The 25,781-nt window shown below is 49.2% G+C and overlaps 1 protein-coding gene across 1 annotated transcript in view; it reads right to left on the reverse strand.

The window, feature by feature from the left end:
• The window catches only part of LOC131407628 (deleted in malignant brain tumors 1 protein-like), an 82,498-nt gene extending 66,463 nt beyond the window's left edge, over window positions 1-16,035 (reverse strand). Inside the window, 4 exon segments of the mRNA XM_058544386.1 lie at window positions 595-1,383; window positions 1,619-1,942; window positions 6,180-6,491; window positions 15,975-16,035. Coding sequence (XP_058400369.1) covers window positions 595-1,383; window positions 1,619-1,942; window positions 6,180-6,491; window positions 15,975-16,035 — 1,486 coding nt within the window.
• Between the last annotated feature and the right edge of the window lie 9,746 nt (window positions 16,036-25,781).

Genomic DNA, 25,781 nt, shown 5'->3' on the forward strand with positions numbered 1-25,781 from the left:
CACTGGCCCGTCCCAGGGGATGCCCAGACGCCGCGGCTCGCACAGAAAAGGCAGGCGCCGCCGGGCAGAGTGGACCAGGAGCCGATCGGGTCTCCCGGTCCCCGGAGCCCCACAATCACTCATTCCCCTCCCGTCCCCTGGGCACCGTCTCTGCCAGTCGTGGATGCGGAGGTGACCCTGCTGAACCTGAGGGTGCTGCAAGGAGTGAGGGATGGAGGGAATCCGGCCTGCTCCCAGAGCCCGTCAACAGAAGGTCGGTGGCGATCCACCTCCATCCTCCCACAAAAGTCTCCCCGGCCTGGACCGGGCCAGGGCAAAGGTCAGGGAACGCGCGGCCCGTTGGCTGAGTTTCTGGGGACGCTGTCAATGCGCCCCGTGAAAGCTCACACTGGCGTCAGGACGGGAAGACGCAAGCCTCGGGACTCCCAGGACTAGTTAGGAAGCGCGTGGCGTGCCGCGTGTCTCGGTGACAGAGGGCGAGAATGAGGCGACCCGTAGGTTCCGCACAGAGCAGCGGTTGGCCCGGAGTGAGGAGACAAGGGAGGGGGGGACAGGGAGCAGAGGGACTTCCCGAGGAAGTCGCTGGGTACTTACACGGCACGAGTGTGGACCGGGACCGCACGTCTGCGAGAAAGAGAAGGAAAGTCGGACGCAAAGCGCGCAGGGGCCCCAGCTGGTCTCCGAGGTGGAAGAGGCGCAGGGGCTCACGCCGAGCTGAGGCTGCTGGCGCGCCCGCTGCGCGCACACCGCCCCCCAGCGCCGCGAACCTGCGGGTCCTCCGGGAGCTCCGCCCTCTATCCCACCGCCAGTGCCTGCCTGCCTGGCTGGGCCTGGGGGCTTCCTCCTCTCCGGAATAGGACGGCCCCTTGGCACGCCCGGGACAGGCCGCCACGGCCACCGCCTCAACTCCCCTGCGTGGCAACAGCAAGCAGGGGTCCCAGCAGTTCTGGGGGAAGAGCCCATTCCGGCGGCCCCGGGGCAGGGAGTCCGAGACTAATCGGGCCGCCCCCGAGACCCTGCTGGGGATCGAGCTCCAGCCCCAGCGGCCTCGCTGGCTCATAAGCGCCCACAGCCCGGCGGCCCCCTTCCCCACTGCTCTTCTCGCCCTCCCCGGTTCACACCGGAGCCTGGAATCCTGTTCTCTGAGTCGGCTGCTGGGAAGACCCAAATGAAGGCACCCGTCGAGGGGTGAGGGTGACCCATTTTCCAACGGCACCCCCAAAAGCGGTGCGCCGAGAAGGAAGCCCCAGAGGAAACGCGGGTGTGGACTGAGCCCTCGACCCCGCCGAGAAGGAGGAGGCCCGTTCTGTCTGGCCGCAGAACGGTGGGCGCTCTCTGCGGCCCACTGTGCCGTCATGGCTCCAAAGCAGTTCTGCTTCCTCGCTGTTGGCCGAAGAGGGGAGGGGAGCTGACCCCGCCGCTCCCCCCCACCCCCACCCCCCGAACCTCGAGCTTTCGCTTTCGGGGCCAGCTGCCCGCGGGCCACCTCGGGAGGCTCAGGGTCTCTGGGAGGGGCTCGGAAGGGGGCCCCGGGCGGGCGGGAAGTGTGTGTCTGTTCTCAGCAAAGATGGTCCCCCCCCGCCGCCCGGGAGGGGGTCCGGGGATCTCGGAGGCCCACCTGAGCAGACGACACCGGCATCCTCGTGGTGACCACAGTTGTGGCTGTTCCAGCCGTTGTGGCTGCAGCTCCACAGGTCGGACTCGTGTCCTGAGCAGCCCACGTTGTCCAGGAGAATCGGCCCCGAGCCCTGACTGAAGCGGGCACTTCCTGGGGCCGACGTGGCCCGGCCACAGCCCAGCTGCCTGCACACCACGTCGGCGTCGTTGGTGCCCCAGGCGTCGTCACACACGGTGCCCCACGAGCCTCGGTACAGGACCTCCACCCGGCCCTGACACCGGTCACCTCCGTTCACCAGCCGCACGGCCAAACTCGTTTGGGTCCCTAGAAGAATGCACAGCATTTAATGTGTAAGTGCGCGTTAGTCTTGGTCTCAGCCCTCTAAAGCATTCACAATTCTTTTTGGTAGTCAACGATCCCTGAGAGAATCATGACCCACTTGGTCAACACGACCTTAACATCGGTCGTGTTACTGTTTTTCATTATGTAAGTATAGGTTCTGCTTTGCCAAAACGTAGTCCACTGAAGCTTAAGAATGAAAAAAATATCTCTCACCTAGCATTCTGGAGATGATCTAGAATTTTTTCACATGTTCCTTCTCTGGCATACCATGGGCACTGCTCCACCGCCCTTACATCTTGGACTCACGACTGCACATGCTGAAGATTTGCCCCATGACCCCAGTATGTCCCTGCAGGAACTGTGGCATTCGTCTGGGGCTCTGAAGTCGGCTTTTAAAGAGTTTTGTACTTTGTCCTCCTGGCCCCACACCAAGGTTTTTTGGGATAGGACGGCCAGGTTCAGCAGATAGCTGTCCAGATGAGAGAACTGGAACTGTGTGTAAGAGAGTGATCTCACTGGTGTCTGTTTGAAAACACACATGCTCCTGCAGGCCCCATGTTCTGAGTGACCCTTCCCACCCACCGGAACACGGAGAAGGAAAGAGGCTCCCATTCAAGCCAGGCACTCTGGTTCACAAGGGATCTCCCTCTGTACAACATGCTCACAGCCCTCTCTCTCACTCCATTCCGTAAATGTTTTCCTGAATAAGAGTCAAACCCATGGATATACTCAACATCGTGACCTGCAGAGAACGACCTATATGAAATTATTCATTTTCTATTGCAGCAGTAGTTTCAGTATTTGTGATAGTAGTCTCTGCATATACAGATTGTAGAAGGAGAGGATAACAGAAAATATAAAGTTAAGTCTTCTCTGAGGAGACTCAAGGACTGAAAGTAAACTAGAATCTGCTGAAGAGATGACACCTCTGATCTTGAATTTTATCTTGCTATGTGACCTTGGAAAGTTAAGAAATTTCATCCACGATATTTTACAGCAAGAACTTGGACCATCTCATTTTGCTAAAAGGACATGAGATACCGCCATTTCATCTTTTATGATGCTTAAGTACCAACATCTACTTAATCCAAAGAGATCTACTATGTTTAAATTCCTATTAAAATTTCTATCAAGGTTGCTTTCACCTTCTCTTGTTTCTTACTTCCTGATACAGGGAGGGCTAAGCGATCTGATAAACTTCTCAGATACTTTTTAAAGTTCAAGTCCTGCCCGGAGCAGCCGTCAGGGTTCAGAGACTTGAATTTCTCTGACAGAACCAACAGGCCAGTGAGGGTACTTGATGTCAGAGAATTGCACTACTGTAACCGTCTCTCCACCTTGAATGTGGGGTCCACAAGGGACTCTCCTAGCTGCCCTTCAGCATATTGTTGATGGCCTGTTAAGAGGGCCAGTGAGGTTATTTCATCCTCTCAAGTACTATCTCTTGTCTGTCATAGATTCTCTCCCATGTAGTGGGGTTTAAGGATTTTGTGGATGGGAGCCTTATCTGAGCGTTCTCCATGGAGTCTCATTGTCCCCAAGCAAATGGCCAGCCTACGGAGATGGTACAGAGGGACAGGATGCCGCAAGTGGAGGTGGTGCCAGATTGCTCATTGTTGTATGAATCAGTTCAAAACATGACCAAGGATGAGCGCCCCAGGGATTTACTCATGGATATATCTCTGGATTTGCCTCCGACATCTCCATCCAGACTTAGATAAGGACTTAGAAGGCAAGCAAGAACCAGGACTGAGTGCAGCTGTCCCCACAGCTGCTCTTCACCCGTTTGCTCCAAAGGACAAAAGGGGTTCGACCACCAACAGCAGGCAACACTTCCAAAACTTCGTTGATTAGAAGTCTGTTTTTCTAGAGCTTCAGAAAATGTGTCAAGGGCACTGTTTGGGAAATGGTAACTAGAGTAAACCTACCATCAGGGCACTACCCCGGGTAGCTACAATATTGGGATGGCTAAGCCTGCAGGAAGAGGAGTATCTGACAGCTGGGGGAGGGTGGCTACAGTCAACCTAAGTCTGCATCTGTTCCCTCAAGTTCCTGACAGCAGCGACAGTGAATAACAGAGAAACACTCTTCCCTCCTGCTCTGTCTGGCTGACTCCTACACCGGCTCTGGACCTCAGTTCACCTGGGACTTTCTGGAGACCGCTCTCTCTCTGATGGCTTGAGCACGTCTCTCTTGCCGAGTGCCTCTTACTCCAGCATTTATCACGGCTGTAATATTAACTGAATGGTCAGTCGATCAACGTTTATCTTGCCATTAGACCCTATGTCCCTGAAGGCAGGGAACACGTTCCCCCGAAACAACACAGAGAGAGTCCACGCTGTGGTCTTTCCTGCTTAGAAGGGTCCTGGTTGGATTGGTTCTTGCTGAATGAGGTGGAAAGGATGTTGAGGTCATTTTGAAAGGTATGTACAAGTTCAGTGCTAGCAATGCACCTGTGGAAAAGTCTTTATATCAACAAGTCACTCTCACGACATAGCCAAGAATCATTTGGGAAAATATTAAAAACGTAAATTCACTTGACATTATATAAAACATTGGACATTAAGATAAAGTAAAAATAGGTAGTGCTTAAAATATATGTACACATCATCTGTCTCTTCTTTTGGAAAATCTTAGGAAAGTCATGCTTCCATAATTATATTGCAAACACAAAAACTTAATTCAGTACTAGGCCATGCATCATGGTTACTCAATGTGTAGTCTGCAGATCATCCTTATTTTTGGTTATATAAAAATGCATATTCCTGAGCCCCACTCCAGGTCCTCCAAATCAGAGACTCTAGATGAGGGTAAGGCGAATTCCAAGGACCTCACAGTCAAACAAGTACCCTAGTTGATTCGGATGTGCACTGAAATTTGAGTCAAAGGCAAAATAAAATTGAGGAAGAACATAACTGTACGACCACACGCTCCATTTAGGCTATACCTTAAAGACGTTTCTATTGCCTTTGTGTTTCTAGAAGGGACAGAAATCATACTGTTGTGCAGACCTCATACCATTCATTAAAGTTCAGTAAGGCAGTACTTATTCTTAAGATATCAATAACTGTGTAGAATGAAAAATAAATTATAAACAAAATACAACATATTCTTTTCAGAGTAGTTACCAGGTGTTGTGAGAAGATCTGATTGGGAATCTATAAAGGAATAAAAGAAAAATCAGACAAGTGTGTGGTTCATCCACAGGGATCCTGACTGAGAAATCCACCTTTGAACCCTTGCTTTTCTTAGACTTGACTCTGAAGTAGAGACATAGCAACTTCGGGGAGATTGATGTCAACAGATCTATCATCTGATTTTGAAATTTAATTCTAATCGATAAAGATTTCTGGAGTCTCTTGTGTGTGCACCGCAAAATACTAAACTAGTCTCAGAAAATGTGGTCGTTAAAAAAAATGGCTCTGAATACCTTAAAAACAAGTTCAGTGAAATACTCTTTAATAATTTGTCCATTTGTTTCCACATATTTGCTGCTGCAGATATTTCTTTATTTCATTAAAATAGAAATTAACCTTTCATCACTGTAGAAAAGCAAATTAGGTTTGCACAAAAATGCGGACCCATAGCTTTACTTATTTCTTTGAGAAGTTAGCCTATGCAGCTTGTATTAAGATGCATGAGGAGTTGAGGTTGAGGGCTTTGATTTAATTTACCAGTTCTAAACTAACTGAACAGAATGGCTAAAAGCACAGACTAGTAACAGTTTGGACATTTAGTCCAAAAAGTTAAGTGATTTTGTGTTGACAGAGACAGTGGGAGATAAAAATGTCTCTTCTGTCCCATCAAATGACAGAGATGATCATTACTGAGACTTACTACCCTTCATAGGGTTATTGGGAGAATTAAATGAGAAAATCCAGGTAAAATGCTTATCGTGCTGATTGGCACATTGTTGGCACCCAAGTGTTGGCTTCTATGGCAATGAGATTATGATGATGACCATGATTATACAATTTCCATCACTTGTTGTCTTAAGTATTTCATTATCTCATTTGGCCTCATGGCAACCCTTGATGGAAGAGTTCCCTGGTCTTAAGAGAAGTAAACTGAAGCACTTAGAGGTAAAATAACTTGCCCAAGGTACCACTATTATTTCCATTTTCCCGATGGAGACACCAAGGTTGGAGAAGGATAGGCATCTTTACTATTGTGCCTCTGCCCTGTGCTACATCCTTTGTACCACCTCTTGGAGGCCCACCTGAGCAGATGACACTGGCGTCTTCCCCGTGGCCGCAATTGTGCGAGAGCAAGCCGTTGTGGGGACAGCTCCACAGGTAGGACTCGTTTCCAGAGCAGCCCACGTCGTCCAGGACAATAGACCCTGAGCCCTGACCAAAGTGGGCACTTCCTGGTGCTGACAGAGCTGGGCCACAGTCGAGCTGCCTGCACACCACGTTGGCGTCATTGGTGTCCCAGCCGTCGTCACACACGGTGCCCCACGAGCCCCGGTACAGGACCTCCACCCGGCCCTGACACCGGCCCTCTCCGTTCACCAGCCTCAAGGCCACATCTAGAGGAAAGCACAGAGATTTCACTGTCTGTCCCTTCTGAGGGACAAGATGCCCGGCCTGCGTGAGATGCAGAGCCCTTCACAGTGAGCGGGGATCCAGAAAAGACTGGACAATCAAACGGAGTCCTCACCCTGTTTCTGTGTTTGAAATTAAGAAGCTAAAGATTCTGCCTCTTCAGTGGAGTTTGGGCAACCTGTATCCTGAGAGGCTTTCGTGGTGACATCACTTTCAGTTCTCACTTCTGTTCCCGGCCTGACCTCTCAAGTCCAGTTCCAAGCATGAAAAGCTTGTCCTGCCCGTGGCACAGCCCTTTCCCCCCACCATGGGAGCACCCACCGTGTGCCCGGCACTGCCATGGGGACTGCTCCCCACTCAGAAAGTAGAGCAATAACATTCCGGCTGTCAGCGAGAGAGCCAGGCTTGCTTCTAAAAGGCCTGTGTCCCTGCACGCTTGGGACATCTCTTCTCCTCCCTCACACACCACACGGCACGGAGTTTTAAAGTTTAATCATGGCAGACGATTTTGAGCATTTCCTAAATGGGAACCTCTGCTCATATTCAAGAGCTTGACATACGTCATCTTAGTTCATCCTCAAAACAACCCTGTGGGGAAACTGAGGCTCAGGAAGGTGACCCCAGATCAATTGACTCGTGAGTGACAGGGGCAGGATACGTACTCCGGCAGTTGCTCTTAACCATTTCACCTTTCTGCCTCCTGATATTTTTTATTAACTTTTGAATTATTTGGCGCAAATCATGGTCTGTGCTTTTGCACAAGCTGGCACGCTCATGCACACACAGGACTATAATCAGATGAGGAATAGTGAGCAGAAGTTACCATTTAAGGCATCACCTGAGGCAGAAGTATCCACCGTATTCCCATGACGTGATAAAAGTTCTAGAAAAGGATATAAAAAATAAGTGATTACATCCAGAGAGATTCAGTTAGATGCTGCTGTTCCAAACTGCCCCTGCTGCCCTACTGAGTGGCTGTAACCCCTGCTGCACACCCAGTAGGGCCGCCTGGGGGGCAGAGATCTTAGGAAAGAGATGTGGTTACGTATAGGCAGGAGTGGAGACTTTGGGCCTCTCTCCTGGTCAGAGCGGAACCTCGCAAGGAAGGGGCTGAGGGCCCAGGTGGACCCCATCAGAGGAGGCCCTTCTTGTCCTGCATCTAAAACCCAGCAGGATTCTCTGCAGCAGGACTGTCCTGAGTCCTTGGGGCTGGCCTTGGGTCCTACAACCTCCCAGTCCCAGAGTTTAATTACCTGTTGGCGCCTGCGTCTCCCAGTAAGTGGTTACCGTGGTTGTTGCTGAAAATACAAAGAGAAAAAGGCCTAATGAGAGCTCCTCTGAAAACAAGCATTAAATCTGACCCCCTTGCTCATTTGAGCAGAGAAACGGGGCTACATCACACTTTACTTTGCAGAATTAGCTGGGCCCGTCACTCATTCGTTAATTCACTCAGCGAATATGGGCTAATCTCTGACCGCACACGAGGCACTGCGCTAAAAGTTGGGGAGAGAGAAGGGATCCATCAGAGAGGGTAAGGCTCAGTCCCCTGGAGCACAGAGGCTACTCAGCACCCAGACTTGGTCACCGGCCAAGGAGGAACAGAGAGTCGGGGGGAGTGGGACTTTCGGATGGAGCAAGTCGTGGGCTTGGGAGAAGGGTGGGAGGAATGCAGAACGGGGGGATACTTCAACTAGGCTTGGAAGAAGGTGTAGACATATGTCAAGAAAAAAACTCGTTAAAAGCATGTTTGCCCGATAAAATTCAGGAAACCCAGTTAAATTTGAACTTGAATACATCCTTAGTATAAGTATATCCAAAATATTACATAGATACACTGACACTTAGGAAAAATATGTTTTTATCTGAAATTTAAATTTAAGTGTGTATATTGCATTTTTATTTCCAATATCTGGCTACTCTGGATGAAAGGCATCCCACAGGGGACAGTAGACAAGAAGTTCTCTTCACTGACCTTCATGTAACCCCCTCGCCAGATCAACCGAGGCTCCCCGTCCTCTCTGTAAACCTTCTGAACACTTGGGCTCATAGGCTAACTTCTAGCCACTTGGCAACTTCTGCTCCAACCAACTAAGTCATGTGATCAACTAGAGGCACATATGAGTCCCAAATCTGTTTATGCCAATTGTACTTGGCATTAAATTAAATTAAATATTAAGTAAATTGATGAAAATGGGTACAAAAAGAAAGAAGTCTTTCTATGAAACTAAGGCCTAATGCTTTGGAAATAAAATCAAGTTGCCAAAAAGAAATCAGGCAGGTGAGACAGCAAAAAGTAGAAGAAAGATATGTCAAACAGTAGGAGAATTTCTGCATTCACACTGCTTTGCGAGTATTTTTCATTTCATGCTCCACTTTAGAGAAACTAAAACTCAAAATTATAGATATGCACAATCGGCGTGGGTTATGCAAGGAGACACTGCAGAACCACAGAAGACCCCTACTGAGAGACAGTCTACAGCAACAAATCGGTGAACCACAGTGTATTTATATGTTTTAAGTTAAAACAAAACATTTAAAATGTGTATGTTTCATATTTTATGATTCCCCATTTGAAACAACATTTTTGAGTAACCCACCGACTACCTGTGCCAGTCACACTAGAAAAGAGTTCTTTTAGAGCAATGGTTCTCAAAGCAGGTTCCATAAGTCAGCAGTGCCAGCCAGCACCTGGGAACTTGTTAAGAAGGCAAATTCTCAGGCCTCCCACAGACTTACAAATCAGGAGCTCTGGAAGTGGTGCCCAATAATGTGTGTTTTAACAAGCACTCCAGATGATTCTGATACACACTAAAGTTTGAAAACTGCTGTCCTGCACCAAGTGTAAAGGAATATGTGTAACAATGTGTAACAATAATTTCCACAGAGTGGTGAGGAACAATCCACTCAACAACCACTTATTGAGCACCTGCTGGATGCTCGACTCCACCAGGCACAGCAGCGGTGAGATTCCATGGGGCCCTCTCTGTCCTTCGGAAATTTGCTCCAGTGGCTGAGACGTCCAAGTTAGCAGTGAGAGAACAGGCACTAAGGGCTCTGATCGAGCGGCGTCCAGGAGTCTAGGGGAGGAGCACATGTGAGTGACACCCCACGGAAGCCAGGCCGAGGGGACGATGTGTGTCAAAATGGGCTCTGAGGAGGTAGAGACACTATGAATAAAGTGCATCTTCAAAATATTCTAATAAGAATAAAAATACAAACTCTGTGCAGAGCTTCTTGGCTGCCTCCTGGCAGCTGAGGAGATGAACCAGGTTTCTGGATGGAAGGACTGAATGTAGAAATGCCAGTTGCTCTAAACCAATTCATAGGTTTAGTGTAATTCCCATCTAAAGGTTGTTCTTTGATTGATTTGTTCTTTAAAAAATGATTTTAAAGTTCATCAGGAAAAATAGGCTAAAAATAACGGATAAGTTCTTGAAAAGGCAAAACTACTGATGGGGCAGGGGTTGGGGGGGCGGGAGTGGGGCTGGGAGGGTGACACGCCTGTGCACTTGGGAGGCGGGTGACGTGGGTTCAAATTCTAGCCCTGCTACTTGTTTGTTCTCTAAACTTGGGCAAGTCATGTAACCTCACTCAGTCGTAGTTTTCTCATCTGTAGGTACATTAACTACTTCGTAAGTTTATTGTGAAGACAAACTCAGAAAAAATACATCTAGTGCTTTGTATAGTAGTCGGCATTCAAAAAGTTACTATTAACCCCAAATATTCAAAATAAAGTATAAAAATTAAAATACAGAAAAAATATTTTAGATATTTACTTCATATCAGAAAGCAAAATAATTTTTAGAAGTAAATAACTAGATATCTTTTTAAACACACAGAAATAAGAAACTAGTTAAACATTTATCTGGTTTCTGTAAGAAGTTTCTGGAGCTAAAATTCACAGGAAAACAGCAACAAATTTAATTACATGAAAATATAAAATTTTTCAGAAAAAATCAAAATCCAAATTAAAAGGCCAACAGCAAACTGGGAAAATATTTGTCCTCAATATAATGAGCAAAGTAGTAATACCCAAATTACATAGAGAGTTTATATAAATCAACAAGGAAAACACTAAATTTCAAAAGAGGTTGGACAAGGGATATAAACACACAATTCAAGGAAAAAGAATATGAAGGGCTTAAAAATGTTCACCCTCACTATAAGCAAAGAAATGCAAATTAAAATAAATGTATACCATTTTTCATCCAGCAATTCAGCCAAGATTTTCATGCAATAATATTCAGAACTGGTGAAACTGTAGAAAGTTGCCACTCTTGCTTTTTATGATAGGAGAAAGAATTGGTATGTTTCTGGAAAATAAGTTATCAATATGTTTTAAAAGCCTTAAAAATGATCAAACCCTTTCCTGAGTAATTCCACTTCTAAGAATCTAGCCAAAGGAAATAATTTCTAGAATGTGAACAAAGATGCTGGGCAAATATGGTCTTCATAGTTGTATCTATTATAGAAAGAACCTGAAATGGGGAGGAGGAAACAGGGAGAGGTTGATAAAAGGGTACAAACTTTCAGCAATGAGATGAATAATGTCTCAGGATCTAGTGTAAAACACGATGACTGTAGTTGATAACACTGTATTGTACACCTGAATTTGCTAAGAAAGTAGAACTTAAATGTTCTCATTAAAAAAGATAAACACATGAGGTGATGGATGTGTTAATTAATGGGGTGGGGAGAATCCTTTCACATTGTAGACATCTATCAAATCATCAGGAGGTACACCTTAAATAGCTTACAATCTTATCTGTCAATTATACGTCAATAAAGCTGAAATTTTTTTTTAAAAAAGAAGAAAAGCTGAAACAACTTCAATGTCCAAAAATTGTGAATGGCCTGTTAAATGTTCAGAATATAAAGATAAATTATAGAAAAACTGTATATTAAATGATATCACTTACATAGATATATAACTTGAAAGAAATACATGTTTTAACAAGGGCAATCTCGGGTGATAGAATTGTGGGTGTTTTTACCTTTTCCCTGTATTTTTCTCTAGCTCCCACCTTTTGTACACTAACTATGCAGTAAAAGCCATGGTTTGGGCAGCCCCAAGGGCCTAGTGGTTAAGTTCAGCGTTCTCTGCTTCGGCAGCCCAGGTTCAATTCCCAGGCTTGGCCCTACAACACTCATCTATTAGGGGTCACACTGTGGTGGTGGCTCACGTACAAAATAGAGGAAGATTGGCGGCAGATGTTAGCTCAGGGCAAATCTTCCTCAGGGGGAATAAAAAGCAGTGGTTGGAAGCTGAAGGTGAGAGATGGTGTGGTAAGTGATGCAGGGGGCAGATTTGTCAGGGTGGGGAGGAATTTTGGTTGTAGGCTAAAGGAAAAGAACAAGGGTGAAAGGAAACTAGAAGATAAAGAAAGATAAGGAAGCTAATGGTAGAGACAGCAGAGAGGAAGACGGGGCGGGGCGGGGGGAGAGGGATGGAGAAGGAGAGGAGGAACCATTATTTTTGATGAATTACCACTCTCCAGGCATTGAGAAAGTTCTGTACGTGTCATATCTTATTTAATCTTCATAAAATCCCCTGTGGTAGAATTATTGCTCACCTCTATTCTAGGGATGAGAAATCCAAAGGTCAGAGAGGTGGAACAACTTGTCAAAGGTCACACAGCCACCAACTAGTGAAGCTCGTATCCGAGGTCAAGTGCACTGACCTCAGGGAATTGTGGGACGCAGCTCCAGCGTGCCGCCTCCCCAATTCAAGGTAAAACAATGAGATTCTCTTCCAATTTGTCAAAAAAGCAAAACATTCTGAAATACTAATACACAGTGGTGGAGAGGATGTGGTTAATACTGTCCCTGATGAAGTGTTTGGCTACCCATAAACTGTATACAGTCACACGTTGCTTAGCGACGGGCACACATCCTGAGACGTGTGGTTAGGCGATTTTGTCTTGGTGTGAACATCAGAGAGTGTGCTTACACACACCTCGATGGTACATCCTACTACACACCTAGGCTCTATGGCACTAAGCTCATGGGACCACCATCCTATATGCGGTCAGTCATAGACTGAAACGCCGTTATGCGGCAGTCTGGACGGCTCGCACCCTCCACCCCGCCGGGCCGGAGCCGAGCACTGCGGGGTTCAGGCTGCTCCATTACGCTCAGTGTGAGCCAGGCCCCCTGTTAGGCTCTTGGCCGTGCAAGGTGTTGTGCTGGGTACTAAGTGAGCAAGACCTGGTCCCCGCCCTCCAGGGACTCCCAGCATAGCAGGATCCCTAGAAAAGTCCACAGATAATTTGGTGCAGGAGTTAAGGTGCTATGGGAGAAGGAGGGTGGAACCACAGAATGACACATTGTATGTGTGTGTCTGTGTGTATATGTATGTATCAGTGTGTGGGTGTGTCTGTGTGTGTGTGTGTGAGTATGTATCAGTGTGTGGGTGTGTCTGTGTGTATGTATCAGTGTGTAGGTGTGTCTGTGTGTGTGTGTGAGTATGTATCTGTGTGTGGGTGTGTGTGTTGAGAGATTATGTCAGAGAGAGATTCCTAGAGGGGACAGTGTCCCAGGTATTTAAAAATGGCAGCTGGATGCAGCCAGGTGCAGGCGGGGGAAGGGAAGAATGACCGAGTTCCAGGTGGAGGGCACAGCACGAGCCGTCACTACGGCCAGAGGGTGGGTTTGGAGTGCGGGAATTTGCTTTGTACTACAAGATAGTGTGTGGGAAGGGGTCCCAGAAAACAGGCAGAACAAATAACATCGGGGGTGGGAAACAGCATGGGACTCGTGGGAAACGCAGCACAGGTGGGTGTGCCGGGCAGGGTGTGGAGAGACACGAGGCCTCGGGGTCGGGGATGCCGGGATGCCGGGCTGCGGTGCTTGGCCCCCTGGTGGACATTAAAGACATCCTCACAATGCCTAAGTCCCTCCGTTAGATTTTCTCCTTTATTTTAGGGCACTAGTCATTGCCAAAACCCCTGATAAACTGTGGGAAGGGTAAGCATGAAAATGAACAATTCGCTAGGAATTCGTTTGTAAGCAATTATTACTTTCTCATTTTGCGAAACATTGGCCTTGAAGAAATGGCATCAAGAGAAGTTAAATTAAAAACTTTGTTTGGAATAACTTTGTAGAGTTTTAAGTTGCAGAGCTAGCACTAATCCTCAGAGAGTCCCCATACACCCCTCACCCAATTTCCCCAAATGTTAACATGTTACGTTACCGTGGTGCATTCATCACAACTACCAAACCAACTCTGGCCCATTCCTGTTACCTAAACTCCAGGCTTTATTTGGATTTCACCAGTTTTTCATTTTCCTGTTCCAGGATCCAATTCAAGGTACCACCTTGCATTTAGGAAGTTATGTCACAATAAAATATTGGGGAAATGCCAGAAGAGTAACAATGACCCGTTCCTGGGCACCCTCTGTGTGCCAGACACTGCCTGGGTAACCTCATTTCTATACGACCCTATGAGGTTGGAATATAACCCCATTTTACAAATGAGTAAACTGAGGCTTGCAGAGGCCCCAGAGCTGGTAAATGGCAGAGCCAGAGAATGGCTGGGAGCAGCAGGGGTTCCATGGTCCCTCCTGCCCAGCACAAGCCTGGGTGCACTGCCTTTTTCTCAAGAGTTTGTGCAAAGAGCAGAGCTGAGAAGCGTGCCTGCTGCTGAGGTTCTCCCAGCACAGAGCTCCACCAGGGGCTCCAGTGCTGAGACAAAGCCCACAGTTCAGCTCCTCCGCTCTCTGCGAGGAAAAGCGAGGGTTAATGGCCAAAACTGCTACCCACCACCAGCGGACCTCCTCCAGGTTCAGATCATGGCCCAGGTGCTCACCAGCTGCTGACCTCGGACAAACCACGTAACCTCTCTGAGCCTCAGTTTCCTCACCTGCAATGTGGAAGTACTGATACCTGACTCTGGGCTTGTTAGCAGATCCAGACAAGCGAACACAGGTACACTGTCCGAGAGAGCACCTGGTACACAGTAAGCACTCTGCAGAGGGTGAATTCGCACCTCTACACTGCAAACACAGGCACACGTGTGCTTGTGTGCACATCTGTGTGAGCCCATACACATAACATCATGGTGAAACCACAAGTTCCCTCAAGCCGAGAGCACTGCTGCCATAAGCCCCACTGTAGATAAGGACGGGGCAGTCCTCTCCCTGTCCTTTAGGGGCTGACGTGAACCCCAGGTCACTTCTCAGAGCCAGTGTGAGGCCGGGATTATCTTTCTAAAGCTGGAGCTAAGAATGCTGCCTCTCATTTTCTAATATTTTGATGGAGACACAATCTCCAACCCCCAGACCGCCCAGCCAGTACCCGCTGACGTCCTCCTGACAAGAAGGGAAGGTGGAGGACCTGTCAGCAGGCCCACCAGCGTCACCATGACGCACACACACAACACACAATGCAGGCCTACTCCCCATCACCGGGGCTGCGAGCGCTTGGTTTGGGGGTGCTGCTTCTATGAAAGCAATTTCTCAAATGAACTTTTATCTTCAGAGTTTCCCCTAGGAAGCCTGGGGGTGGAGTGAGAGTTCTGGAAGTTATCTGGAAATTAGGATACTTCTGACCTGTCTTCCAAAATTCTTGAATACAGAAAAAGGTGACACCAAAGGAAAAGTTGGGGCGAGTGGAAGAGAAGAAGGAAGGAAGAAATGAATGAAGGGAGGGAGGGAGAGAGAGAGAGAAGGAAAGGAAGAGAAAAAAGAGGAACAGAGGGAGAGAGGGGGAGGAAGGAAAGGAGGAAGAGAGATGATGGATGCCAGATAGATGAGAGACAGAGAATCAGACAGACAGACAGACAGAGATAACAGGCAGACTGGCTAATTGTCTTGTTCATTTGGTATCTCGGTAAATGACATTGAGGTTCACACTGATTTGCCTTTCGCTCTTTCATGGACATTTTATCCCTTGCACTCTGAGAACACAAGGATACACTTGAGTTACCGAGATTCAAATGGTTTCTCTAAAGCAGTGGGTGACAGACACAAACTTGGAATCTTTATGATCTTGTCTGTGCTCAGCTACTTGACCTGATTTGGGTCAGTAGGTATTAATTATCAAGCCAGATACACCTGCAGAAAGAAGTCACATAATGAGCATTTACAGGCGCCATCTTTTCTGCCCATTTTATAGTACACAAACTATATGCTCAACCAATTATGGCAAAGTTTTAGGGCTTCTTAATGATAGACATACACTTTCCTTTTACTTCAAGAACTTTCCTAAGACCAGTCAATCATTTCTTCAGTTTAATAACTCACTGACAACACTGACATAATGATTGGCTTTTTCTAACTGCACCTATTGTATTTCTCAGCCAGAAACAAAATAAAAAAGAGCCATTCCTTCTAAATACTTGCAATTACAATTATTAACAAAGAATTGCCTCTTCTTGATACAAAACTCTCCTTGAGATACAACGTTTAGCAGCAAGGAACAATTAGATATAAGTTTAAATTAATGAATATAATAATCAGATATAATACCTGTAAATAGAACTTGACCCAATAAAAGACATATTTCAAGGATGACCATGGAGATCCCCATTTTGCTGGGTTCTTCTCAATTTGAATAAAAACATCTTGACATTTATAGTTTCCTAGCTAGAAGGAGGTGTGTTCTCTGGGGTTGTATATTTCTTTTGTGGTCATAAATCAATATAAACGAAGTGAGAGACTTTGATTACAGTTGATGGCTAATCTGTGGGAACAGCTTGGCTATGTTTGATTAACTGTCATATGAACCATCTGGCTAGTCCCCAACTGCAAAAACACTGACATTAGTGATACAATTTCCAGCTTCCTTCTAGGTCAACCTCGAAGACTCACAAGTGCTGAATAATCACAAGTGCTGAATACAGGCTTGATTTTAATCTTGGAGAATTTGAATTAACTTGTGAGAAGTCGGCCCCAAGGTTGGGGGCGGAGCAGGATGTGGGCTGCTGAGCAAATACAGGACATGGTGCCAAGCGGAAAAGCATCTCCGTGGAATGACTTGTCCTGGTAGGGCACGCTCTCGTTGGCCCCTTGCCTTGGAGAAACGAGGATGGCATTAGTGCAGGCAGGATTGAAGAGTCGAAGGCATGAGGGATGAGTCCGTGGATTCCGTGGGCCCGTCCCAACTTTGGCCCCCATCTTCAGGATCTCACACTCATTCCACAGAACAGGAGCTGAGAGACATGTGACCTCAACTGAACCACCTCCAACCATTTCACAGGCTCTGATTTCTTGCCCTTGGCATTCACATTGTGTGATGCCGGGAGCTTGGCAAACCCACAGAACCTGCCCCCGAACTCCTCCTACCTTGCACACAATCTCTCTCCTTTGATTTGTTCTGTAGATATCATTTTGCCTTTTGCGACCCCAGTCTTTATCACCAGAATCTGGTAACCCCCCATAATCTACCAAGAAGGTTGCCTGTCATTTATTTTTATCCAGCTGCTCTTGGTGGCAGTAACTCTTGGTTAGAAGCATACAGCTTTGCAGGACTTGCCTCTTATCCTGGCCTGGATGAGCGGTGTCTTGCCTCTCAGCTGAGACACCAAGGCTGTCAGATGACACCTGGGCTTCCTTGGCATGAGGTGTTAACACATAGTCTCCTGGTGCTTCATTCTGGAAGGATACCATGAACCATGCCTTGTATCAGCCACCAACCAGGATTTAGGGCTGGACGTCTGCATCTGTCTTCATCCAGATGAGAGTTATACTCAACCTCGGATTTCTTTTTTAATCCTACAACTCTTCCTGTTATTCCCAAGTTCCTCTTCTCCCCTTGACAAGAAGAGGCCCATTTCTGCAGGATAGCCTCAGTGTTTTTCATTCTTCTACTGTCGGTCCAACCATTGACAAGTATTGGGGGACAAGAGAACAGGGGTACACATCTGCTAGGGAATGCCTAGGACCAGACAGCACACCAGATTCCTCTCACAGGGGGTTATGATTGATTGGTTCCTAGAGTCCTGGACTGAGCATGATTATGAAGCCAGTCTGGGATCATCAAAAAAGAGTGCCATGATAGACTAGTAATGTCTGCCTTGAGCACAGCAGAGAGAAGTGACGGTAGGAAGACTAAACATCTGCAAGGAAGAAGAAGGTAAAAAGTGTCCTTGCCCCACAGAAGCACACTGTCTTATCTTAGAGACAGACCTGCATGGTGACAATTACCACAAGGGGTAGTAAGTATTAATACAATCTGCTATGGGAACATACAGAAAAAGCATCTAAATCAGATGGCAGAGGCAGGTTGTCAGAGAAGGTGACACCTCAATGGAGTCTTGAAATACAAGCAGGAGTCACCAGGTATCCAACAGTGGGAAGACTAGATGAGGATCAAGGAGTGACTTTCCAGGCCTCTGTGAGAATGGAGGCAGAGAGGGCTCCTGCCAGGAGACCATGGAGCAAGCCCCATCGATAGCTCAGCTCAGACCAGCATCATCCTTCTTGAGACCTCGGTGAGATTTTCCCAGCAGCACAGCTTCTCCGTTTTTGTGGTTTTGGTGACCCGGGCTTTCTCCCCTGTGGTTAGCAGCAAAGATCCTAACACAACAAGGGCTTGTAAGCTTTTTGATCAGAAGACACCAGGAAGAAGGAAGAGGAGGGAACCTGCCTGTCATTTCACAGCCACCTGGGAGGCACTCCAGGTGGGAAAATGGCTGATGTCAGTGGAGCAGGAAGGAGGTAGAGGTCCTGGACATGTGGGATGAAACAATGGGGCCGTGGGCCGCCTGCCACCACCATGTGGGTCCTTCGTCACCAGAAATTCCACTTTGTGCCAATGCCCTTGTCTGGCTTATAAGAGCTTGTTCAGAGAGCTCTTCATCCTGTGTGAGAGGGGGCTCTGGGGGGACACACCCCTCTAGCAGCATCTGCTCCCTCTCAGAGGACTCGCCTCTCCCCTGCCCACTGGCTAGAAGCATCTGTGTCAACAGCGTGTCTGGGTGGAAGACCAGAGCTACAGAGTTCCATTTACTAGGAAAAAACTGCCATTGAGAACAACAGGAAGAAGGAAAAGCCCACTAAAGCTCCGGGACTTGGCACCCAGGCCCGTTTCTCAAGGACTTTCCCCAAGCAAATGCGGTCCTGATGACCACCTGCTCTTGCAAACTCCAGAAGGCAGAGCCAGGCACTGGACCTCAGCCTGGAGACAGGACCTACACTGGGAAGAAACCCATACAGGGGTCGCACGTGCCTTGTTGTTGTTGTTTTTTTTTTTAAAGTGGCAGAACCCTTTATTAAATTTAAATTCACAGGGAAGCCCCAAACATAAAATGGGTCAGTAGAATCCCTCTGATTGTGGCGGGGGGGAGGGGGGTGGGTGGGTCCCCTGCCCCCTCAGCCAGCTCTTCTTTCTTTCTGTCCTCACCATCCTCTGGCTGCCCACCCCCCGCCCCCCGCATCTCCTACAGGGCAGCCTGTCACAGAGTTGAGAATTCCCTGATAGAGGCCAGCCCCTCCTTTTCAGGACAGGGAACTGAGAGGCCCAGCAAGGCTCCTGAGGTTGCCGGGGGCTCTGCCCTGATGGTGAGTTGGGGTCCCAGGCAGATACCCCAGAGCAAATGCTCTCAACTTAGGTTGTCTAAGCTCCTTTTTGCAGAGGTTGGCTCTACCCACAGCCGAGAGCTCTGCCTGCCACCCTGGGAGGCTGAGGCAACACAGGGCCCCCCACCTCTGCGGGGTCTCTGATCCCTGAGCCCTGGAACCCGTGACTTGGGACAGACCAAGGCGTGGAGCTGAGGGGGCCAGAGAGGACTGGGAGCCTCAGTGGGGAGGGTTGGGGAGCTGCGGCCTCTCCAGGCATCGCCATTTGCTCCCGGGCACTGGGTCCCAGATCTGTGTGACTGTGGCTCCCCTTCAGGTGTCAGGTTGACCCTCAAAATCTGATTTTTCCCTCGTTGACTAGCACACATTAATTGTTAGCCATTGTCACCATTGTAACAACCCATTGGGCACTGTGTATGTGATGTTTACAATGCACCCAGCTCTGCTCTCAGAAAACGTGGCTTCCCACCCAGCTTACAAGGGCCCCCCACCCGACCCCCACCCCGCCGTGATTTGAGGACCAAGCTGAGTCGCGTCGTCTCCTGCTGCTCCTCTGTATCCGCAGGGCTTCTCGCAGGACAGGCGCTTGGCAGGCATTGGCTGTTGAAGGTGGGTATCAAGAGCAGCCCCCCGCTCCTGCTTCCCAGGGTCACCAACATGCAGCCTCGAGCTGGAGACACTGAGGTCCAGAGAGGGGAAGCGACACGGAGAGCCGGGCCAGCATTCAGGACAGCACTCACAGCAGAAGCTGCCTCCCATCAGAAGGATGGAGAGCAGGAGGGCTGATGCAGCTCGGTGCTCATCAGGATGCAGTCCAACTGCAGAATCTTCTGGCAACAAACACAGCCCTCTAGTGACTCTTGAAAAACAGAAGTCTGATCGTGGTCCTCATCTTTCTCAGAGTAATGCTGAAAGCCCTCACCATGGTTTACAAGGCCCCACACAATCTGCCCCCATGGCCTCTCCCCTAGCCCACTCTAGAGACAGTCCAGCCTCAGGGCCTTGCACTTGCTGTTTCCTCTACCTGGAAGACATTTTCCCTAGAAATCTGTGAGTTTGCTCCCTCACCTCCTTCAGATTTTTTCTGACATATCATCTCCTCTATGCAGTCTTTCCGGACCACCCCTGCCCAGTGCTCCCTAGCCCCCTGGCTTAACATTCATTCTCCTACCACCTCTCACCATCTGGCCCCCTTACATGTTCCTTCTTTATTCTTTTGCCGGTCCACTCCCACTAAAATGCAAGCTCTACAAGTATCTATTTTGGTCACTGCTGTATCCCCAGAATCTAGAACAATGCTTAGCCCAGAGTAGGTGCTCAAGAAATATCTGCAGACTGAAGTGACTGAATGGTGAGCAGATCTTGAAGACGAGGACCAGGACTCTGCACAGCTGTTCCAGTGAGTTCTACATTAACCAGGTACCAACCACATGCTGAAGATTATGCCCTTCATTTGTCTGTTCATTCAGCAAATGTGTGCTGAGCAGCTGTGATGTGCCAGGCTCTGCTCCAGGTGGTGGGGCTGAAGACCAGAGATGGAAGGACACCATCACTGCCCTCATAGATATTATAAACCAGGGCGACACAGACAACAGACAAGAAATGTATAAGTAGGGAGAAGCATTTCAGATGGTGATAAGAATTATGGAGAAAATGAACAATAAAATAGAATAGAGAGTTTCTATGGTTGAGGGGGCTACTTTGGATAGAGTGGTCAAAATATCACATTAACCCAATAACTGCTTCAGGGATGAGGAATGAGGCTCAGAGAGGTTAAGTAACTTACTCAAAGTCACACAGCTAGAAAATGGCAGCGCCAGAGCTTGAACCGAAGTCTGACTCCAAAGCCTGGTATTTTTTAGCTATACCCTGAAGCCTTCCCCTTCCCCTTGGAAAGACTATGTTTCCATTCAAATGGTGGGCCTTGGGTTTGAGTGCCCCCCACCCAAGGGTGTCTTGCTCCTAGGAAACATTCTAAAGGAATGGGTGCAGAAGGAAAACTGGCTCTGAGGTCATCAGAACAAGTGCAGAATTATTTTTGACATATGCTCTACAAAAGATGCTAAGTGGCCTGTCCCCAGCAGTGAAGGGAGAATATGTTTAAAACAACACTAGATCTAGACCAACAGAGTTGGAAGTCACAAAGGCCGCCTGCAGTCCAGAGTCGGCTCACAGCCAAGTGGGAAAACAGAAGGTCGGAGCTGTGGCTCCCCAGTCCCTCTCTGCTCCCCTCCTGTCTCTCTCCCTGCACCCCCCGCAGACACCCAGGAGCCCTTTCTCCTTCGTCAACTAGTGCCATCCTCCCTGAGTTATGTACAATGCTTTCCCATAAGGCCCACGCATGGCCTCTCCTAGGGGGGTTTGTAACTGAGCAGGGAACCCCTGAGAGTGTGGGTCCAACGACAAAGTGAAGGATGCACAGGGCAGGGGGACAGAGGGGGTGGCCTCACATGAGAATGCAGGTCACGGAGTGTCAGCCTTTTCAATTCAACCCAGGGCGGTCAGGTTCTAGGAAGTGCTGTTACACTAAGTACACTCACCAGACACTAATTGGCAAGTCAGGAGGCCAATTCACTCATTTACAATAGGAGTATACTTTGGCTCCAGGGTGAGTCTGCCTGAGAAACCAAATTATATACGAGCAGTTTGCTTGAGCAGCAAAGAACGAGAACAAGGAAACTGGATGGCGTCCAAAAGAAACTCTTACCAAGACAATGGAGCCTCTCTCATGGTCCTTTGTTGGGAAGTCTCTGCATAAGAACTGGGTATCTATAAATGCTTTCGTCATGCCTGCCCTTCCAAATCCTAGACGTGGGGCCGCGGTGTATAAGACACACAGGAGACTCTGCAATAGGCCTCCTCCAACCAGAGCGCGGGTGAACCTGGGCCACAACCAGTTTGGTTCCTTTCATAATTATTCATGTTCAATTCAAGTTGCTTCAGAAGCGCAGCGTTTGGTGGTCTTTTTGCTAAATTAAGAGACTGGAGCTCAGTGACTTGAGGAGAAGTCTGTGGTCCAAAGGTGGCTGATGATGGGTCAGTGTCTGCCCAGAGGGCGTCCTGAGCTGTAGGATGAGTTCCTCATCCCCGTCCCCTCCAACGCCTTCACCCATGGCTGGGAAACGTCATAGAGGGAAGGATGAGCAGAAACCAAAATACCAGCAGTACACACGACAATCTAGAAAGACAGAGGGAACCAGCCAAACCCAACATGATTAAATGCACCCCAAATCAGACCTGTCCTTGAGTCTAAAAGTCAACTGCCCCCATCCTGGATGGTGGCAGCGGTGAGAGGGTTTCACCGAGCCTGCGTATACACAACTGCAGGGTTAGAATTGACCAGAAACCTAGTAGGAGCCTGGTAGAATAAGGTGCCGCTACAAGTGAACAGATGTAAGGGTGTCTTAATTGCTGCCCGGGTCCCTGAATGAGGGAGAACCCACCTCCCTCCGGATGGACCAGACCACGCCTTGAGTACGAGCTCAGGTTCATCCTGTTATTTGATGCAATAAACCACTGGTTCTCAAAGTGTGGTTCCTGGACCGCCAGCATCAGTGTCACCTGAGAACTTGTCAGAACTGCAAAATCTTAGGCTGCAGAGTGGGCCCTGCGATCTGTGTTTTGACAAGCCCTCCAGGTGACTCTGAGGCTCACTCAACATGGAGGACGTCTATACAAACTATACAAACTATACAAACCTGCGAGGAGCATGGCCTACGCGTCGGGCTGCTTTTCCATCTGGGGACACACAGGCGGGGAAAGGCCAGCCCTGCGCAGCAGGAAGGAAGCAGAGCCAGGGACAGTGGGGAAGGAGGTTTCAGAGATGACAGTAACTGAAGTCAGGAACGTAAGCGGGGGGCCAACAGGATATCAGGGGAGTAGGAACAAAGGAGACGAAGGAGCCTAGAATGACCAGCTCTGCTGAGTCATTGGGCCTCCAACTGAAGGAGCCAGCACACAGGACAGGGAACTCAGGAGGAAGGGTGGGCATGGGGCCATTGAGTGCTTTCCCGGCCTCTGCCCCAGCCTCTGCTCACTCTCCTCCTGATGGACTCTGTCTACCCCCATAGTTTCACAGACCTTGACACCCACCCCAGTTCTCTCTACCCAGCTCCTGCTTCCCCCTCGGTCCTCTAACTACCTGCTGGTCATCTCACCTGCACAAAACCTTCACCTGCACGTTCAGTCGATTTAGCCCTGGAGGGGGTGGCAGAGGGGCCCTGACAGAAGATATGTTGAAGGACTAACAAGCAGCCGGCCGTGGCTGAAATTGGGTCTCAAGAAAGAGGGGCCCAGGCCCACTCCACTGTGGTGTCCTCTCCACCCAGGGTAGGGGTCTGGAAGGCAGGTGAAACAGAAGGGCCATGGGTGCGATGACAGGAAAGAAGTGAAGCTGAGTGGGGGGTGGCTGATAAACCGGGGCGACGGGGTCAGAGGTACCAGTGAAATGAGGTCTGGATCTGTCACCGTCCCCATGGAGGCGATAAGGAGGGGAAATGGTGGGGCTCTGTGCTGAGAGGGGGGTCTGGCAGCAACAATCAGGCTGAGGTTCTGGAAGTTTCTGAGGTCCGGGGTGTGGCCATGGGGAATAAAGGGAAGGTCACTGGGCAGAGCGGGTCTGAGAACCGAGAGGCTCTGCTGGACTCCACACGTCAGGCATGACGTGGACCTGTTGTTTCCAAACATTTGATTTTACGAACCCATCAGTTTTCAAATAAACTTCATGTTGGAGAGTAACACAAGGCTGCCATCTTTTATTTGGCAAATAAAGATGTTTTTAAAGCCCAGTTTTCGTCACCACCATTTCGTAAACTAATGGACACTTAAGCAAAAAGAGATGGGAGTGACATAAGTTCAGATTCAAGGCCAGTCCTTCCTGAGAAGGGGCCTTGTTTGCTCGTTCTGCCACAGGCCAGTCCATCTTCATCCTAGTGGCGCTGCCCGTGGGCAGCATCTAGGGGTTAGTGGCAGAGACCAACGGGGGCATCCCCAGCTGAAAGGGGCCCGGGCCACGGCTGGCGAGCACCACCTCTCCACTGCACAGCCCCAGGGCCAGTTCCCCACCCAAGCCTGGCCTGGCCCCACAGCCCCTTCGGCCCCCTCCAATCCTTATCCACACAGAGCTGGAGTGACCTTCCAAATACACAAAACAGATCCCGTTGTTCTCTTGCTGAAACCCTAGGGGGCAATCCCAGGGTGCTCCCTGTAACGACCTCACTCCGCAGCAGAGCCTCTGGGCAGGGACCACTGTCCAGCTGTCCCGGGACAGTGGTCATGACTTATCCCAGGGCCGTGACTGCTGGAACATCCTTCCACTTACACCAGTGTCCTGGTTGGGATGATATGATGTGGTCACCTCCCTCTAAGGCCATTCCCTGTGCATGTGTGGCACCTGCTCACTGGCCTCCAGTTCTCTGGCCTCCAGCCTGGCTGGCCTTCCTTTCTCTCCTCTGCTGCACCATGCTTCCTTTCTCCTCGGCGTCTGGAACTCTCTGCCCACCTCCCTCTCTCACCTTTCAAGGCAGGGAAACAACACCGAAGCAGGGGAGGGAAAAGCCAAGAGAAAAGCAGTGTGGTCACCATGGGAGGGGCTGACGCTGGAGAAAAATGTCACGAGTGATCCAGATTCAAACCCAGCTGACCATCCCAGTGCTGCGGGTCATCACACTTCACTGTGTCTCAGGATTGCAGGGAAAACATGAGGGGAGCCCAGCTCGTAGCAGAGTGCAGCAGGGCCCCATCAGGCCCAAACCACTGCTCACCAGGCTTGGAGATGCCGCCTCTGCCCGGCCCCTCATTCTGCTTCTGAGGACGGAGGCAGTGGCTCTGAACTGCAGGCAAAGTGGCCAATGCAGCAGCTCGAAGGACATCTATCAATCACCCAAAAGGAAAGCTTTTTACTCAAAAAGAGGGGTTGTCTGTTGCCCACACTGGCTGAAGAGCCCGCTGTAGTGCCAAGTGAGCCCAGGCGGCAGGTGTGGCCCCGGGAACCTGGAAGGCATCCCCATGGCCCCTCTACTCTGGAGAGTTCACATCAGTTCACATCAGTTTTATGGAAGTGGTTCAAATCCACTGCTTTGTTCATCAGCAACCACCAAATAGTCTTAGTCGTGGCCACGACAGGTGGTGTTGAAAACCCCAATGGATACTATAACTCCCAGGAGACTGGAACAAAGGAGGAGTCGTAAATGCGTACGGGGCAATGACAAGCACCAACACGCAGCCAAGCCAAAGAAAACAAAAGAGCCACTCGTGTCACCAGAGCTTAAGAGCCACGCAGCCATAATGGGCGTCTTGTGCACGATCAGTGAAGAGGGAAATGGCGATTGATGGCCTCCACAAAGCCATCGCTGACTCTCCAGCTAGTTCCTTGAGTGAGAAATGTTTCGTTCGCATTTCCTTCTTCCTTATTACAACATGGGGCCCAGAGAGCCAGTGCAGGTGTGTGTGTGAATGTGTGAGTGTGTGCGAGCGTAAGTGTGTGTGAGTGTGGGCGCACATGGGCAGTAGTTCCCAGGAGACTCCTGACTGCCCATTTCTGTGGATGTAATTGGATTAACACGTTTTTTCTGTAGCCTTAAAGGGTGCTTGAGAGATTAGTACCAGGGGGTCCAGCCCAGCAGGGAGCTGGCCCCAGGACAAGAGAGCCAGCCCCGTGGGAGGAGCCGCTCTGGCCCAAGGTTAGGGTGGAGTAGCCGTGCCCTCCACCACCTCTGGGGTCACTCCCAAGACACTGGGAGCTCGGGCTCTGCGGGG

Source organism: Diceros bicornis, chromosome 6 (genome assembly GCF_020826845.1).
Source record: "Diceros bicornis minor isolate mBicDic1 chromosome 6, mDicBic1.mat.cur, whole genome shotgun sequence".
NCBI classification, from domain to species: domain Eukaryota; kingdom Metazoa; phylum Chordata; class Mammalia; order Perissodactyla; family Rhinocerotidae; genus Diceros; species Diceros bicornis.